At 40.4% G+C, this 18,651-nt stretch overlaps 2 protein-coding genes across 3 annotated transcripts in view; both read left to right on the plus strand.

Annotated features, from left to right (window-relative positions):
* The window catches only part of LOC102295310 (guanine nucleotide-binding protein subunit alpha-13), an 11,372-nt gene extending 1,681 nt beyond the window's left edge, over positions 1-9,691 (plus strand). The window contains exons 3-5 of the mRNA XM_005913533.3: positions 3,694-3,744; positions 5,793-5,993; positions 7,444-9,691. Of these exons, the coding sequence (XP_005913595.2) occupies positions 3,694-3,744; positions 5,793-5,993; positions 7,444-7,815 (624 nt within the window). The 3' untranslated portion in view covers positions 7,816-9,691. The remainder of the gene's footprint in view (positions 1-3,693; positions 3,745-5,792; positions 5,994-7,443) is intronic.
* A 129-nt stretch (positions 9,692-9,820) lies between these two features.
* si:dkey-21c1.4 lies at positions 9,821-18,642 on the plus strand. Of its 2 annotated transcripts, none has more exons than XM_042224210.1 (5): positions 9,821-10,473; positions 14,638-16,033; positions 16,355-16,465; positions 16,763-16,879; positions 16,967-18,642. In XM_042224210.1, the coding sequence occupies exons 2-5, from the start codon at positions 15,013-15,015 to the stop codon at positions 16,993-16,995; spliced, it is 1,278 nt and encodes a 425-aa protein (XP_042080144.1). In that variant the 5' UTR covers positions 9,821-10,473; positions 14,638-15,012; the 3' UTR covers positions 16,996-18,642. The 2 variants fall into 2 exon arrangements, with proteins under 2 accessions (XP_042080144.1, XP_005913594.1); XM_005913532.3 differs by having other exon boundaries at positions 14,732-16,033; positions 16,967-18,640.
* Positions 18,643-18,651: the final 9 nt, after the last annotated feature.

The following is an 18,651-nucleotide window of genomic DNA, read 5'->3' on the forward strand; positions in this document are numbered from 1 at the left end:
CACACACACACACACACACACACACACACACGCTGAAATGGCATAACTGACAGATAATGGTGGCCTAGTTTTGTCTGATAAAACGTTCTCAATCTCAGCTCTCTATCACCAGGTGCAATAAGGGTTTTCTGGTGTTTCTGAATGGGTTTTTCCAAAAAGTCATATTGATGAAAATGGCAGTGAAAACAGAAAGTGAAACTGACTTTTCAATTCATCCTCCCTTTCCTCTCTCCCTGCATCTAATTCTTTAGTCTCTGGTGCTCTCTCTGTGCCGAGTGGTCAGACATGTGATTCAATAGGCTTCCTGTTTACACCTCTCCCAGCTGCGTATATCTTTTGGCTGTCAGTGTGCACGTCTTAACTCTGTGACGTTTACCCCAGAAGAGCAGATGTGGTCGGGAGTGCGTTCACATGTCCTTTCTGGGCTGTTGATATGCTCTTATTTTATCTTTTATTACCGTAGCTTTAGGCTTCTTTTTAAAAATGACCAGCTGTCAGGGATTTTCCTGACACAAAATAAGCCCCTTTCTCCCATGAGTGTAGCTTTACAGTTAAAGCACTGATTACTTTACCTGATTTGACAGAAATCTGTGTATTCTGGCTATTTAATAAGCCAAAAAAAAAAAAGCCAATTTTATCCAAGTAAATAATCCCCAATTAAGAAAACAGTGTGTTTGTCAAAAGGCTGGTGATTTTCCTGTGGCTCTTGCCAAAATGTTGTCTGTATAGGAATAACCCTGATTGCCCTGCCTTCATGTGACAAACTTAAACACTTCAGCAGTTAAGGGGCCCCCAACTGAGGACAGAATAAGGGCTGCGCTTCTCCAAGTGGCTTTCAGTAATGAAAAGCAGAAAATTACAATTTGCCAGTGGGTTGCATAAAACCAAACTTTCGTCAATGGCGTTTTGTTGCTCTAGCACACACACACTCAGCTTGTTGGTGCAAACCTTTCCAGACAGACAAGGAGAATAAGTGTGATCAGAGCAGGAATGTTGATCTGTAGTTAAACAGCTTTATGCTCACAAACAGATCCCTGGCTCTCCCACTCAGCGTTATTTGCACACAAACACTAAGAGTGTCACACACCTCGAGTTACACAAGGTCACACACACACACACTAACGTGCATAACCTATCTGTGTAAGAGTGTAAGTATTCATTTTGCAAATTGGCAAGTTCCTTTATTCCACCCGCCCACCCCCGAAATCTTCAAAAGCGTTAATTATCACGGAAAACATCGCACCTTTTAGACTTTTGAAGCTGGAGCTGTGCATTTAATAATGGAAGTGAGCTGTCACTGACTGATCATTCATATAAACACACAAATGTGACTCATTCGGTGACAGTAGTAAACGGAACAATGTAAGCAGCCTGCTATGGAAACAGCCTGTAACTGAAGAGCGGCAGGATCGCTGAAAGCCTGACTAGCTGTTCAGTTACTGGACGCTAGGTGTTGGTATCACAGAATCACTGTAGCCTAAGTGTGCTGCGAGGCGATCATCTGCGATACATCACAATATCTGTGAAAACGAAACAAGTGAAATCGCCTACATGTGTTGATAAAGATATTGATACCACAGATGGAAGCCATATAAAATATATTGTCCCATCCTTATTTCACATGTGCACATGTTTACAGATTAAAGCTCTTTGAATTTTGGCGGATTGGTTGAACAAACCAAATAGTTGGTCACCTGTCACTTCAACCCACTCTGGAAAATGAGGTGACATTTTATAGACTAAACAATTGATCAGAAATAGCTTTGAGCCTTCATTTGTTGTGTAATATCAGTGGAGGGTCAATGGACCACAGACACAGGGCTACACACACACACACACACACACACATTACTGCACAGCCAAGACAGTTAGTTTATAAAAAAAAAAATAATAATTCATATGTGACAATTAATTGTTCTAGGGTACAAAGTGAAACAGTATTTGACTTTAATTTAAAAAAAGCATTATTTTAGGGTCAAAAAAGTCTCTGTATATGTATTAAAATCAATGTAAGTACAGAACAGTGTAGTTTTTGTCAAATGTCCATCTTTTATAAAACCAACCACACATTTTGAAAAGTGTTTGGGATGTTTTGGGTTCTTTTTGCCTTTTCTCTTAGATTAAAATAAAGTTATTATTGTTAGATGTCTTGAAATGAAACTGAATATCAATTGCAAGCTTACAGTGTACAAAACCTTAATATTAAGTTTTAATGGTGAGTACACTGTAAACCCTGAGGGCAAAAATAATTCTGTTGGGAGCTGTTAAAATTTTTTTCCTTCTCTAAGAAGAGATTTGTGTCATTTCCAGCAGATTACCCAGAATCCCCTCGTGTTGACCGTGCCCCATTTAAGCATTTGCATCACAAATCGCACGTGCCTTCAGGCTTGGTTGTAATTATCATGTTTTAAAAAAGCACACACACACACACACACACGTTGCGCTGTGAGTATGCACATGGCTTCTCTCACTTCCTGCAGTGCAGACGTCAGCGTTGCTCGTTACAATAGTCTTAATCTTTTCATCGGAGATTCTGAGATTCATAGTATTAGAATTATTTAGTCACATCTTCCTTTAATGTAAGTGTCGGTTCAGATGACATATTGCTGAGTTTCAGTTTTGCTTCTGCAGGCGTTGTCATGCCTCAGCAGGGAGAACGCAGAGTGATTGCGCTTCTTGTTTCTCTTCTCCTTTTTAAAAGAAAAAAAAAAAATCTGACTTGATTTTTGATTATTTCAAAACCAACCAAACCCTTCTTAGTTATGAGCTTCTTTTACTCGGGCGGAGTCGGATGTGAAATCAGAAAAGTAGCTTTTTCTTCATTTAACTCTAGTAGAGCGCCACACCGTTGGGCTCCTCCCTTGGGTAATCCTAGCCATGCACATACACACACACGCGCACACACACACGCACACACACACACAGACATGCACACACAATCACAGGTTTTTCAGGTCAGGTTAGTTTTTTTTTTTACCTAAAGATCAAAAGGTGACAAGAAGAAGAAGCTGGGGTGGGTAATGCTCGTACATGGTGGTAAGAGAGAAATACAACCCGATCGCTGCAACTGGGAACATTTAAATGCCTATCGTGTCATTAATGCAAAATACATGCAAAAAACAAAACAAAAATCCCCTGTGCAAGTGTAGTGCGTTGCAGTAGAGGCGCTGCAGGTCACAGGAAAGACGATGGGTTAAATCTGTTTTTCTTTTTGCACACGGTGTTTTGGTTTATGTCGAGTGCAGGACCCGCACCAGCTCACAGATAAAGGAATGCATCTCAGTCCTGGCAGCCCCGTGTCTGGTCTTGCACTGCCTGCACAAAAGCAGTGTCGAAAAAGTCTTGGGAAAAAACTCAAATAAAACACTTCTAACCACGCAGACACACACTAACCAGCACTTCTGAATACATCAAAGACACACTTAGAAACACGTGTCACAGTCTTACTAAATAATGCGCATCCTGCCTCAGTACCTCAGAACAGACTCTGCTCTGGGGCGGACACGGGAGAAAGAAAAAAGTCAGGTTACTTCTGTCTGTGTGGCAGCTAAACACTCTCCCCACTAGTATCTCGGCGCCTTTTCCACTTGCAAACCTATTGCTGCAAAATTTTTTCTGCTGATTGTGGTAAAAATGACAGAACCTAATTAATTGTGTAGAATTAACAGAAATTCCTCCTCTGTCCTGTCGCAGGGTGAGTCAGTGAAGTATTTCTTGGATAATCTGGATAAGCTCGGCGAGCTGGTAAGTTGTTTCTGCTTGTACTCTTTGTGATAATCAGACTTGTGCATGTTATAGTTAATACTGCAACATGTCCAGACAATTAAAGGTTACCTTAGAAATGACTAAGGTGGTTGCTTGCCGCAGATAATGCTGGCATTTTGTGAAAGAAGCTCCTTATATTTAGTTAAGCTCAATTTTTTTTCAGGTGTTTAAAAGTTTAGTTAAAAAAAACATCAAGATGAACACAGTAAGCAAGTTCAAACAGTTTATAAACCCTTAATATTAAGTCTAAAGTCCAAAACTTGAGGGCGTTATTGAGAGTAAATCAGGGTTTTTCCTTTATTAACATGAGAGATATTTTAACCGCTCCCAACTGAGTTTTAACAATACTTCCTTTTTTCTGACATCAGCATGCTGGAAGTTGAATTGTTTTTCAGATTTCTGTGCATCATAAACACATCCTTTTTACATTGAGGACATTAAGTGTTTATACTTGTACTATTATTTACAAACACACATGCTTATGCTAACATCTACAATCTTACTGTCTTCATGAGATTTGTATGCGTATGTTTGTTTTGTAAATTTAATTTCTTTTATTACCAAGGTTGTAAGCACAAAGGCTGCTGTATTCTTTTAGATGCGTCTTTCATGTTGTGCTCTTCAATACAGCCACCTTTAGTATGAACTCGATACATAAAGTGCAGCCTTTTCTGCTCATTTCCAGCACCACCTTTTTAGACTCTACTAGAGTAGCTTTGCATGATTCATATTAAAAATAATCCTTATACTGTGCTCACTCAGATCTGTATGTCTGGGATGACAAGATTAAGGAGGTGTCACATCTTGGTGATGTCAACCAGAACTAGGAGAAGAAAAAAATGCCATTGTCATGTTTACTGCAAGCTTCCATCATATCAGTTTACATATCACAGAAAATGGACAGAGGCTTAGCAGGTTCACCTTATATGTGTTTGAATGAATATAATGTTGCATGCACACACATCCTCATAGCTTTTGTAAATGCTATGAAGCTAAAAAAGTTAGTTTTGTTTCTGTGGGTGTGTGTATGTTAACTTCACTCCTGTGGCTGACCTCAGGCTTTTTTTGTTTATTATAGAAATACACGCACACACAGTTGCAAACCACAGTGTCCTCATTACAAATGGGCACATTTTGAATGGGCGCTACTAACATGAATGAAATCCCCCCCCTAAATGTATAATCAAACTCATAATGACTGTTTTCATAATGGAGTTGCTGTGTTTTCTTTCATCACCATTTTACAAACAGCATCCATTTGTGGGTGTTTGTGTTTAGTATATGAACATAATATTCATTTCAACTCTTTGTGCTGTCAATTGTAGCTGTGCTAGTTTCTCTCCTCCCTGTTTCACTCTGTGTATGAGTCTTTTTTTTATTTGGTAAGACACGTTTAAAATGCTCAAGTTATTTTTTTTAAACAGAACACACCTATCCTGCATCTGGAGCCGTCCCCTCTATTAAGCAGTGAATCTGAACCTGCTAAAGCCAGTTTAACAATGATTACAAAGATGATTAGCTTGTATACAGAGCCTACCCAAGCTTCCTGGTGATTTTCAGTTGAAATATCCACCTTTAGATTCAGCTCCTCCACAGAGCCACAGAGGTTACAGCAGAAGCAGATGTTAAACTTATTATGTCAAACCTTTACTTTCATTTTCTACAAAATGCCGACCTTCCCATCGATTGCTTTCTGTGGGAAATCCCCATATTTGTGAATATTTACGGAATCGTTTTTGTGTAGTCTTAAACTCTGCTGTGTTTTCCTCAGCGCTCATAAATGTGTCATTTCCAGTCTTGCTTTTGCAGGACCCAAAGTTAGAGCTGAAGAATAAAACACATTTCTAGTATTAACAGATGAATTGGCTGCTAGTTTGAACTTTGTTATGTGTCTGGTGTTTCTTCTTCAGTCTGCAAACAAATCCTGGTTTGGAAAGGATTTTCTATCAAACGGTTAGGTGGAAATGAGGACAAATGGTATTTTTGTCTCAATAATTAAAAGTTTGTCTTTCTGCCTCTTCTGCTAGGATTATCTTCCCACTCAACAGGACATCCTGCTGGCTCGTAAACCCACTAAGGGCATCCATGAGTATGACTTTGAGATCAAGAATGTTCCCTTCAAGATGGTGGACGTGGGAGGGCAGCGATCCGAGCGGAGACGCTGGTTTGAGTGTTTCGACTCAGTCACCTCGATCCTCTTCCTCGTCTCCTCCTCCGAATATGACCAGGTAACAAAATTAAAGTAAACACCGCTGCTGCATCAGATGCAGAAAGAAACCATGGCATCTCATTTCCTGCCACTCACAAGCAAGCACGCTCAATACAGATAGGATGATAAGAAGCACATTAACCAGTTTGTTCTTGACAATAATGTGTGGTAACTTTTGATAACGTTTCATTGATGCTTCTGCTTGTGCAGCTGCAAGACTTTCCTTAAGACGAATTAATTATTTGAGTTTCTAACTAAAGCTCTGATTTGACCACCACTTAGATGTGCAAGTGACAACTTTGGTTCATTTATTTGCTAGTCGTGCTGTATTTATTTACCATGTTTCCCCTTCCGTCTTCAGTATTCTAGCGACAGGCTGATGTGAATCCCCAAAATGTGACTGATATGTTTAAATGGGCACCAACAGCATGAATCGGTCTGTTCTTCATCACATTTACAAGGCTCAGTTCGGGGGGTTGTGGTTTGGTACTTTTTCAGAGCGGTGGGAAAACAGTGAGAAGACTTGCAAGACAACATTTTACAAGTACACATTAAATTGTGATGGATTGAAGTATTTACACAAACGAGAGGCTGAAATGTCCAGCAGAAACTTGATTCGAAGCTCAGAGCAGATGTAAGGATATTGCTTTGCTGCTAACTTTACACAAACTGAAATTATCTCAAGCATTAATGGAGCCAACTAACTTCTGATTGGTTGTCCCTCGTATACAAAAGGCTTGAATGTCAGGCAGGTATGGCTTCTTTGAGAGAACCATTTAGAAGAAAAGACCCAAGATTAGGAAAAAACCTGTCTGAAACTGAGTGTTTACAGTAGTCTGAAGCCGAATTCCTTGACAATATTTAATGTGAGTGAGTTTTATGAGTGTCCACCATTATAACAGTATATAAATGGCTGAAAATAAGGAAGAGAATGGGTCCCCTTTTAAGGATTCCAATGGCATTGCTTTCTTAATGGTTGAATGTGGAATCAAGCTGCTTGAAAGCAGATGGAAGAATTATTTGCCTCTGATTGAACCATCTCAAGTGTTTTGCCATCATAAATATGTTTTCTGGGACTTAACCAACTTCATTTTAGCTATGCTGGCCGCTAGTTTCAAGTTCCTCACTGTTTTCCTCATTTTGCTGTAACTGACTTAAAAAACAAGCTCTTGTTTGATTTGCCCTGTGCAGCATACCAACTGTTGTTGTAAGAGCCATGCAATAGCAGGCTAACCCAAATAGCCTAGTTTTTTTTGGGGGGGGGGGGGTTTCTCGGGGTTTTTTTTTGTTTTTTTTTAACCTATTGCACACCATAAAACCACAGTTTTAATCCAAATTGACTTTGGTTAACAGGAAATGCTATTAAAAGGAAGCTTATGAATACCTGACAGGATGTAACATGTACAGGTTAAAGGATTTACACCATCCGTACTGGCAGTAGTATTTAATTGTTCCGTTATCTATTACAGGTGCTGATGGAGGACAGGCAGACCAACCGGCTCCGTGAATCGCTCGACATCTTCGAGACCATCGTCAACAACCGTGTCTTCAACAACGTTTCGATCATCCTATTCCTCAACAAGACGGATCTGCTGGAGGAGAAAGTGAAAAACGTTCCCCTCAAGGACTACTTTCCCGAGTACAACGGACCGGAGCACAGCCTGCCGGACGTCCAGGCGTTCATGGTGGACTGCTTCCGGGCCAAGAGGCGCGACTGTACTCAGAAGCCCCTGTACCACCACTTCACCACCGCCATCAACACGGAGAACATCAGGCTGGTGTTTCGGGACGTCAAGGACACCATCCTGCACGACAACCTCAAACAGCTCATGCTCCAATGACCTCTGACAACCTGTGAAAATGGAGGACCTGAACAGGGACAGACCACCCCCTCGCTCATGAAGAGGACTTGGGAGAGAGAGCAGCATCAGAAGAATCCGATGAGACGTCAGCATTCTTCTTCAGACATTTTATATTAGTTTTTACTCTCCTCTTTGAAGAGTTGGCCCTCTTGTAAGTTCAGGATTTGTTTGAGGAACGAGTAAGCCGTGCACACCGTGGTAATATAAATGGAGAAGAAGCCTCGTTTGGATCTTGGATGACATCTGAAACCTGCTGCTTCACCTCCTCTGTCCTGAGCTCTGCATTCACAGCACGAGTTACTGGGGCTATTTTCTCACAAGGTGTCATTGCTGGCACCAGCAAAAGGTTTTCCAAAATGAGACGCACGGCTTCCAAACAAACGCAGGAATTAATCTAAGTAACGTTTAATTACCAGTACTGTGGGTGAGAGTTGATTTGCCGAGCACTGAATTCATCTAGTCCAAATTTACTGTTACGTCTGTTGAAAGTTGTTGCTAAGTCATTTTAGTCACATTTGGCGGTCATCAGCTTTTCTTTTTTTTCCATTTCAGATCAGCAGGTTTAACGCCCGCGATCAGAAGTGAAGACGTAGTAGAATTACAGTTAAAGATTTGAGGAGTGAACTGGCTCCAGCACTGGCACCTTGTTTTGCAGAAAACTGCTTGACGAGGGCACAACCACAACAGACTGAACCTTTTATTTCCTTTGATATAATTTCTTAAGACTTAATCACTATTTAAATGTTGCTTTATTATTAAATCTTTAATCAGATAATTAAGATGCCAGTTTCCGTATAAATTGTCCCTTATTTCTGGGTGTTCAGAGGGTAAAAAGTTTACCTTCTTAGGCAGGTGTGCCACTTAGTGAACATGCAGTCCACTGTTTTCTCAGGGTTGAATCAAAACCGGTGTCGATGCTGATGTAATTGTTGATGAGCTAACTGAATATTCTGATTCTGATTTTTATTATTTTTTATTTTTATTTTTTAATTCTGAGTGGTGCGACTCAGCCAGGCCTCCCTGCCGTTAGCCGGGTGGTGTTTAGCACCGTATCCTCCTGGCTTTGACCACTGACATTGACCCAGAACCCCCAGCTCCTCCCTTTCTTTGTTTCCATCTGTGATTAGATGCCTTGTAAAGGGACAGTCCTCCCCTGTTTGCCTGAATCATGAATGTGTGTTAATAAATGTACAGAGATTTGCTCTAGATTGCTTGAATATACTATAACCAATATTAATGTGGTAAGATATAACCCATTATGTGAGAATATCTGTGTTGGCACTGACTCCAGGCATCTCTGAAAACCCCTTGAACATTTTTTTTCCTTGTGTTGTTTAGATTTCCCTCAAAACTACATTTTGAATTATATGTGACCAAAAAAAAAAAAAACGACAAACGAAAAGACAAAAGCTTGAATACTTTTGTTGGTGACTGTATTCTGGTCTGGGCCAATCTTTGTTAGAGCACCATTTCCAGGCACTGTTAAAATCTCTGCTTCTCTGCCAAAAAATCACCCTGTGCTTTTTCAGGACTGTGCACACTGACCATGTCCAGTTTTACTCCAAAAATGCAGCTCGTGAGAGTTTCACTTTGCTTCCAGCCCTGGCTTTGTAAATACTGTAATCTGTTGCCATGTAAATAATATCCAGGTTTATATCCTATATGTAAATGGTTGTAGAAATGGCTGACTTTTTTCCCATCCCGATTTTTTTGCTTTTTCAAATCACAGCTTTTCCAATGAAGATGACTTTTTGATGTAGTGTATTTGTTTTCCATCACGGCTTGTTTTTGAAATTCTTGCTTGTTGTCTCTCATGCCAGTCTAACCTTCTCAATAAAATCCACTTTTCTACTTATGTCTTGCTCTCTTGATATGTTTCCTTTTTTTGAATAATTTGGTTCATTGTGAATCGTGAGGTGCCATTTTATGCCTGAAAAACTTGATTTTATTGTCTTTGGAAATTCACTGTGAATTTTTTTGAGGTGCAAATTTAAACCTGGGTTCTTTACCACTTAGACCGAAATCTAATGATTAACAAAACACGAGGACCACGTGTTACGTAGATAAACCTTACTGTACCGCTAAGACGTCTTTTTTCAGTACTCTGCCAGAAAAATACGTAAGCATTTCTGCGGATACATAGTTTCCGACGCCTCAAGCGTACCTGTGAAACGTTTAGTGGTTATTTTGACTTCATCCAAAAATGCGTCGGCATGTTTGGGGACTTCAAAAGGCGGAAGTGGGGAGGAGTGAATCATAAAGTCGACGCAACACACCCACCGAGCAGAACCCTGCGTGTTCGTACAAGACTTTTATCTGTCACAGCAATGTAACGGGCTGTACCGTTATAAACCACATCCAAGGGGTGTAATTTTAAACTAGGGCGTCAATATATTGATGATTTTACGATAACTTTTGATTTTACATTCAGGCTTCGAACTCGCTACCTAAAAGCGGGGTCTTTCACTTCACCGTCGCGACTCTGAGAACTTACTTAACCGAAACTGTTTAAAAGTGACACTCTCGCGTGTAAATGTGATAATTACTGACGCTTCACCTTAGCGCTGTAACTTTGCTGCTCTGAGTCATGCTTTCACCCGATTGGCAGTTTGACAGGCGCGTGCGAAATGAGCTGTGGTAAGTGTCACACAACTGTAATTCAGAATAGCGGAAAAAACACGTGATATAATAACGACCAATATATTAATTTGCTGAATTATAAAAATATGTTTATAGCTTCGTCTAGAAGCCGGGGTGACAAACATAAGACCCGGGGGCCAGAACTGACCCACCAAAAAGTCCAATCCGGCCTACTGGACCTCTATGTAAAATGCGAAGGAGGTCATAAAATTTGGACTTTCAACTATATTTTCACAAATTACGCAGCTGATGCTATAAGCCATTTGTGCTACAAAAAAGTAATAAAGTAACAAACACAAGACAGAAAATGTCCAGTTTCTTCACTAACTACTAGAAATTTCTGTTTTTATTTCAAATGTGTCTTCAGTAAAATAAAGGACATTTTCTGTAAATTAACAAAAACTTTCTCTTTATAATTACTGGTAGCTGGTCAATGAGCTACCAGAACTTTTCCTGTAATTTTACACATTCATATCTTGCAATTTAGGTGTGAAGAATCATGCTGACAAACATGTCCTTATCATGTACAGTGGGGCAAAAAAGTATTTAGTCAGCCACCGATTGTGCAAGTTCCCCCACTTAAAATGATGACAGAGGTCAGTAATTTGCACCAGAGGTACACTTCAACTGTGAGAGACAGAATGTGAAAAAAAAATCCATGAATCCACATGGTAGGATTTGTAAAGAATTTATTCGTAAATTAGGGTGGAAAATAAGTATTTGGTCACCTCAAACAAGGAAAATCTCTGGCTCTCACAGACCTGTAACGTCTTCTGTAAGAAGCTTTTCTGTCCCCCACTCGTTACCTGTATGAATGGCACCTGTTTGAACTCATCATCTGTATAAAAGACACCTGTCCACAGCCTCAAACAGTCAGACTCCAAACTCCGCCATGGCCAAGACCAAAGAGCTTTCGAAGGACACCAGGAAAAGTATTGTAGACCTGCACCAGACTGGGAAGAGTGAATCTACAATAGGCAAGCAGCTTGGTGTGAAAAAATCAACTGTGGGAGCAATCATCAGAAAATGGAAGACATACAAGACCACTGATAATCTCCCTCGATCTGGGGCTCCACGCAAGATCTCATCCCGTGGGGTCAAAATGATCATGAGAACGGTGAGCAAAGATCCCAGAACCACACGGGGGGACCTGGTGAATGACCTGCAGAGAGCTGGGACCAAAGTAACAAAGGTCACCATCAGTAACACACTACAACGGCAGGGAATCAAATCCCGCAGTGCCAGACGTGTTCCGCTGCTGAAGCCAGTGCATGTCCAGGCCCGTCTGAAGTTTGCCAGAGAGCACATGGATGATACAGCAGAGGATTGGGAGAATGTCATGTGGTCAGATGAAACCAAAGTAGAACTTTTTGGTATAAACTCAACTCGTCGTGTTTGGAGGAAGAAGAATACTGAGTTGCATCCCAAGAACACCATACCTACTGTGAAGCATGGGGGTGGAAACATCATGCTATGGGGCTGTTTTTCTGCCAAGGGGACAGGACGACTGATCCGTGTTAAGGACAGAATGAATGGGGCCATGTATCGTGAGATTTTGAGCCAAAACCTCCTTCCATCAGTGAGAACTTTGAAGATGAAACGAGGCTGGGTCTTCCAACATGACAATGATCCAAAACACACCGCCCGGGCAACAAAGGAGTGGCTCCGTAAGAAGCATTTGAAAGTCCTGGAGTGGCCTAGCCAGTCTCCAGACCTCAACCCCATAGAAAATCTGTGGCGGGAGTTGAAAGTCCGTGTTGCTCGGCGACAGCCCCAAAACATCACTGCTCTCGAGAAGATCTGCATGGAGGAATGGGCCAAAATACCAGCTACTGTGTGTGCAAACCTGGTAAAGACCTATAGTAAACGTTTGACCTCTGTTATTGCCAACAAAGGTTATGTTACAAAGTATTGAGTTGTATTTTTGTTATTGACCAAATACTTATTTTCCACCCTGATTTACGAATAAATTCTTTACAAATCCTACCATGTGGATTCATGGATTTTTTTTTTTTTTCACATTCTGTCTCTCACAGTTGAAGTGTACCTCTGGTGCAAATTACTGACCTCGTCATCATTTTAGGTGGGGGAACTTGCACAATCGGTGGCTGACTAAATACTTTTTTGCCCCACTGTATATAAACTAATGCATACTGTTGAAATTACACTTCTTTTTAATAAATCGAGATATCCCAGGAATTAAATGTGCAGTTAAGCTACTTTACAATGACAGAAAAGGGATTTTCACAGTTCTAGCTAATTTCAAAGTGGCCAGTATGCGTCCCTTGATGTAAAATTGATCTAGAGACTAGGTATCAACTATATGGCCTGTTGGCCAGACGTAGGTCCAAAAAGCTCCGATTCTGCCCACTGGATGGCTTTGGAAAATATGGACACTTCAAATAAAGATTATAAAGTCCTTTATTTCTTGCAGCTCTTACAATTTTTTTAAAATCAGCATTTCTTTGTAATATGGAAAAGTTGAGATGTTTTGTTAAATAAAATTGCGCTTATTTTTCTGAGGGATTTTTCTTATCTCAGGGAAAACAAGGGTAACTTTCATAGTGCTGAAAGTTAAACAAAAACAGTTAAGGCTTCACTGATCTAGCCTATTTAACTTGAAATTTGGTTGTATGTGCCCCATGATAAGCTCGACACCCCTGGTCTAGAGAACCTACCGGTATTATTCAGGTGACAAGGTCAACCTTGTAACTACCTTACATTTCCCATTAATCGGGTAGTCTTCAATTCAAAGCAGTATTTTATTGACACTCATTATGGGTCTGAATGTCATGGTAGTTTTGGGCTTTTAATTTCACTATTCCATTGACTTTGTGCAATACACTAGTACCACTGACAGCTTTCTAAGGTCAGAAAGTTTCATCTTTACTTCTTCAAACATTATGGGTCAGTCTTTCTCTCATCTGTCCATAAAACCTTTCTCACATTTCGTTTGTCCTTGTGGGCAGCTGCAAATTTCAGTCAAGCTTGACGGTTTTTATTTTGGAGCAGGGGCTTCTTTCTTGGTTGGCACGCTCTCAGTCCATAGCTATGTAAAACTTGCTTCACTGTAGACAGTGACACTGGTGCTGCAGTTTCAAGTTAATTGCAGGCTTGAGCCTTGTTGGTTCCCAGGTTGTTCCTGAACATCCCAATTAATTACATCTTATCTGAGGAGGACAGTTTGGGTCCTCTTCCAGACCTTGGCAAAGTGGTGGCACATCCAACATGTCTTAACTGATGATTTTGGGATCTGCAGCTGTTTAGAAATTGCTTCAAGAGATCTTCCCAACTTGTTTAAATCTAAAATTGCCTTTCTGAGATCTTCACCAAGTTCTTTGGACTTTCTCATTCAATGAGTGCTGTCAAAGAAATCCATTTTATGCTGGCAGACAAGTTACCAGTTGTACTGTATGTATACTTTTAACCCTGTGTGAATTAGAGAAAATGCAAAGTAAAGCCAGACCTGTGCACTTATGTATTGTTTTTAAAGTCATTAAAGATGTATGTTGTATAACCATGCTACTTTGGAAAAAGTTAAGTTAAAAGTCAAAAATTACCACGACATCAATGCCCATGATGTGTAGATGTAAACTTCAGACCACAACTGTACGTGTGACATATTTTGAATGCAAGGTGTGTTAAACATGTAGATTGGGAACCAGAAGAGGTGTCGGCCCACCAAAGGAACCAATCTTTCCAACTGGACTGCTCTGCGAGTGTAAAAATGTAGTGACATTTTAATTTTAGTTATTTTTGTTCCTAATGGCTGACCTTAACTTATTCTTCTTTACAGTAAAAGAAAGGATAGGTATTCTGTTTTGTGCAGCTGATTTTCTGGTCTACTTAACATCAAAATGGACTTTATTTAATTATTTAAAAAAACCCCAACAACCTCAAAAGCAATTGGTGCAGTGGTTAACACTGTTGCCACACAGAAATAAGGTTCTTGGTTTGCACGTCCTGGTTGGGTCGGGGGTTGGGTGATCCAGTTTCCTCCTACGATCGTGCATGCATGTTAGGTTAATTTGTGATTCGAAATTGTGTATGAGATCATAATCAGTATGTTTATGCACACTTAGCTGGTGCTTGATATGATTTTCTTTCTTTAAAGATGAAATTGTTCATATAAAACTAAAACTATACCTTATTTATATTCAGCCATTATGTCCTTCCAATACATCTTCACTGGTCATTCTATGTTTGCCCTGGAAGTCCCATTTTGACCCGTTCTCTGTCACCCACCCACCCACAGAGGTGTGTCCATTCTGCGGGAAAACGTACAAAAGGTTGAAGAGCCACTTGCCACATTGCAAGGCAGCTGCTGCCTCTAAAGCGCCACCATCCAAACCAGATGTCACAGCAAACCAGACAGCATTGTCTTCTCAGCTGGACTCGGTTTTGTCCAGAGCAACAGCAAAGGGAAGGAAGTCATCATCATCAGTCATAACAGATCTACAAGGACAGACGCGTAAAAGGGACACAGCATCAGGACCATCAAATGCGACATCTTCATCACCACGAACATCATCATCCATGACATTACTTTCACCAACTACGAAGAAGAAACAAAAGCTGGTTGATCAAATAAAGACAAGCACCCTTTTGTTATCTCCATCTCCAGCTCTGCCCCCCACCACTTCTAAACCAAAAAAGAAGAGTCTCCGTGCATTGATAGAAGCTGCTAAGTATGACCAAATTACAAAGGAATCACTAAAGGTGTCTGAAACAGAACCAACTCTAAGCTCCAGAAACACAGCTCAGACAGAGCCCAAAACTATCTCAGGCAAAGACTATGCCCATCTGTCTGCAGACGCTAAACCCAAAGATGCACCTAAGAAGACGCCAAAGACAAAGAATTATGTTAATCAGATGCTTTCCACAACCAAACAGAGTGAAAGTAGCACAAAATTCCCAGAGAAAAGACACAAGTTTTCGGAGGATGGCAAGCAGGAGATTGAGGATTCATCCATGAATAATTTTGTTTTGAAGTTAGGAAATGGCCACCAGGCAAAGATCACCCTCCAGGATGTTAAAGCCACATTAGGCCGAGCTAGATCGCCTCGTCAGTCCAGCAGGCCGAGCATCCTGAGCCAAATTCAAACTAATGACAACCTGTGCAGTAAAATCGGAGTCGATACAGGTGTTGGACCAGCTCCACTTTTAGAAGATAATCAAAAGTATGTTGCAACTCAGTCTGATGAGCTGCTGAGCCCTAGCCCACAACATGCAGGCCTAAAATCAGATAAGAAAATAACCTCAAAGACTAAACAACTGGCTTTAGTCCCTCTGCGAGATGTGCCAGAATCAACCCCTCCTACAGCTCCCTTCCTGCGTGCGTCATCTCAGCAGTGGCAAGCTATGCCTCCTCCAGTCAACCTGAATGAGGGGCTGAAGGTGAGCCATCACATGACAGGCCTCCTCACAAAATCGGCACCAGTGGGTCAGTTTTCCAGCCTTCTTTCCCCTCTTGTATCACAAAGTCTGCCAGTGAAGGTGGAGACAGTGGAGAAGCCTGAGGTCAGGAAGCAAAGCACTGCTGAAAATCCAAACGAAGGTAAGTATTTGGAAATAATTGTATTCCAGCCAAAATGTATACAGACCTGATGGTCCGGATTCTTTCCCTGTCTGACTTACAAAATAATATAATTAATGAATTATATTCAGACATTTGAACAAGTCACTTTGTGGCTCACCGCACTGTGTTAGGCGTTTTTCACAGATTTTATTGATAAAGTAGTTCATAAATGAAGAAAAATTATTGCCATATATTGTCAGTTTTACTGGGCCAGTACCAATAATAAAGACTTTGGAATAATATTCAGCTCGATTGTAGTGTTTCAGCTTCCTGATTCTCTGTCGGTGTCATGGATTACAGGAGCTCTGACACACCGGAGTCTTGGACAGGTGAGACTGAGGGAATTACCTAAATGGCTTGCCTGCAAAGCCCCAAGCCATCCAAAAGATGCTGTGGGAATGTTGCAAAGAGGTCAGTATCTCTCTCTCTCACACACACAGAGACACAGTATTTGTGCTACTCACAGCACAAAAGCCGCCCTCCCATTTGTTTGTCTGTCACTTCTAACTTCCTGTAACAGTGTTATCTCTCAGAAATGAGGTTTTATTGAACATTGTAGATGCTTGTAGTCAGATGTTACCTCAGAACAAAAGCATTATAGCCATCAGCTGTTAGCAGCCGCTTAATATCTGCTATACAGATGTGAGATTGGTGTCTATTCTTTAAGATTTGTGTGCTTGTCTTTTCTCAACTCTGTGCATGATTCAGGCTGGCAGTGGTATTACAGGCGGTATATTGATGTGAGGAAAGGAGGTGTAGGTGGACTGGGCATGTTGTTAGCAGGATACTGCGTGCTCAGCTACATCTGGAGTTACCGCCACATAAGTAAGTGTGTTTTACTAAGTGTGTGCTCCATTTAACTGATGGATTTGGAGATAAGCTGGTTTTCTTTCTTTTTTTTCCTTTTCCCAGAGCTTGATCGCTGGAGGAAGTATCACTAAGGGTCAAGGAAAGATACTTGAAGCAGCAGCATTGACAAAGAAAAGTCTCAGAACTTCAGGACTCCATATGATGAATTTGCACAGCATTTATAACTGAGAAACTGGTACCGTTACTTGTCAGCATGTAAGCCCTTCCCTTCAGCCAATTTTGTGTATTCTGTCACCAGCATACATTGTGGGAGCACTATATAGTAAATGATAAATAGTGAAGTAAGTGCAAAAGTGCCTTAAACTGAATTCTTTGTAGTGACCACAAGTGTACAACTCTTCTGGTTGGAAAACAAGTACAGGTGTATAGAAGTCTATGTCAATTCTCCAGTGAGTTTAGGGTCTCAGTAGCTAGTTTCAAGCTTGATTGAATGCAACATGCTTATTTTTTTAATTAAATGGTCACTTCCATATAAGCATACAGTTCCCCCTCAATTCAACCCCAGATACACTCATGACAACAGGACAAATGCTCATCTCTAAGCTTCACATTGGGACTGCGTTGACTTCATAGTGCTTCTAGAGTTTTTCTAGAAGCAAGTCTTGCCGTTGGGTTCTTGTTTGGGCAGTTTCATTTCAGTGGTCACTGGGACATAAAACTGCATGTGTGGTATCACCAGTCAGATCTGATAAAACTGGCTTAATCCTGATGACTTTTCCCCAAAATAAGCCTTTTTTGTTTCCCTGTTTGTCCTACTACCTTGTTTGCTTTTGCTGAATTTTCCCAGATATTTATATTTAGAATTGGGTGTTGTGTGTTTCTTTCAGTCTCTCTGGTTGTCCATCTTTTGTATAAAATCTAAAAGCATATGTTATGAAGACAGATTGAATGATTATGAATTTTCCTAATTAAATGAATTGCAAATGAATACAAAACTAAAACATGTAACTTTCTATCTCTAGGTGACCAGGATAAGAGTAGTTTCATTCTTATCTGTATAAGGTTTCTAAAATGAAAGCTTGTCATGCTAAATTGTATTATTTTAAAATGCTTATGTTTTTGTATGTTTCTTTTATTATTCCTGTCTTAATTTATTTCATGGAGAAAATGTTAAAAAAATAAGTAATTGCTTTAAAAAAAAAACCCAGCTTTTTTAAGGGTCAAAACATTTTTACTCATCAGTGACCACTGTGTGCTCCAGACATCCACTAGCTGTCACTGTTGGGTTATGTTACTTGAACCAAAGGGGGCTGGGCAGTCTAATGTCTGCTGTGCAGTTTTCTCAGCTCTTTTGTGTAGAGGCATCGGTGCTGGAGTCCATAAAAGGATTAAAGAGAACCAACAGATTTCTAACTTGATAAAATATTACTTTGGCAGCTGTGATGCAGAGAAACATGAAATCTAAATGTCATGACATCAATGAAAAGATCATATCTGTGCAGCAGAGGGTAACAAATCTGGTTTTCCTTTGCCACTGCTTCCTCTGTCACATGATGTGATTATGCATGCTTAGTCCATCAGTGCCAGTGTGTGAACCCTCACAGAATAGCAATGGAGGGAAATTGAAGGAGGTTTTCAGCCGGACTGGACCAGTTCCTTGTTGTACACAAAATGAATTTATTGTTGAATCTCCTAACTGCTGTATTGAACAAATACAAATAAAGAAACAACAGCATTTTCTTTTGTAATGACTTTACTGACACTGCTTCTTAGTCAACACAATAAAA

Source organism: Haplochromis burtoni, unplaced genomic scaffold (genome assembly GCF_018398535.1).
Source record: "Haplochromis burtoni strain Fernald_Lab_line unplaced genomic scaffold, NCSU_Asbu1 Contig_6, whole genome shotgun sequence".
NCBI lineage: Eukaryota > Metazoa > Chordata > Actinopteri > Cichliformes > Cichlidae > Haplochromis > Haplochromis burtoni.

Coding starts and splice junctions, on each gene's coding strand:
- si:dkey-21c1.4 (XM_005913532.3), top strand. Junction 16,034..16,354: donor TGCTGAAAATCCAAACGAAG/GTAAGTATTTGG, acceptor CATGGATTACAG/GAGCTCTGACACACCGGAGT. Junction 16,880..16,966: donor CTGGAGTTACCGCCACATAA/GTAAGTGTGTTT, acceptor TCCTTTTCCCAG/AGCTTGATCGCTGGAGGAAG.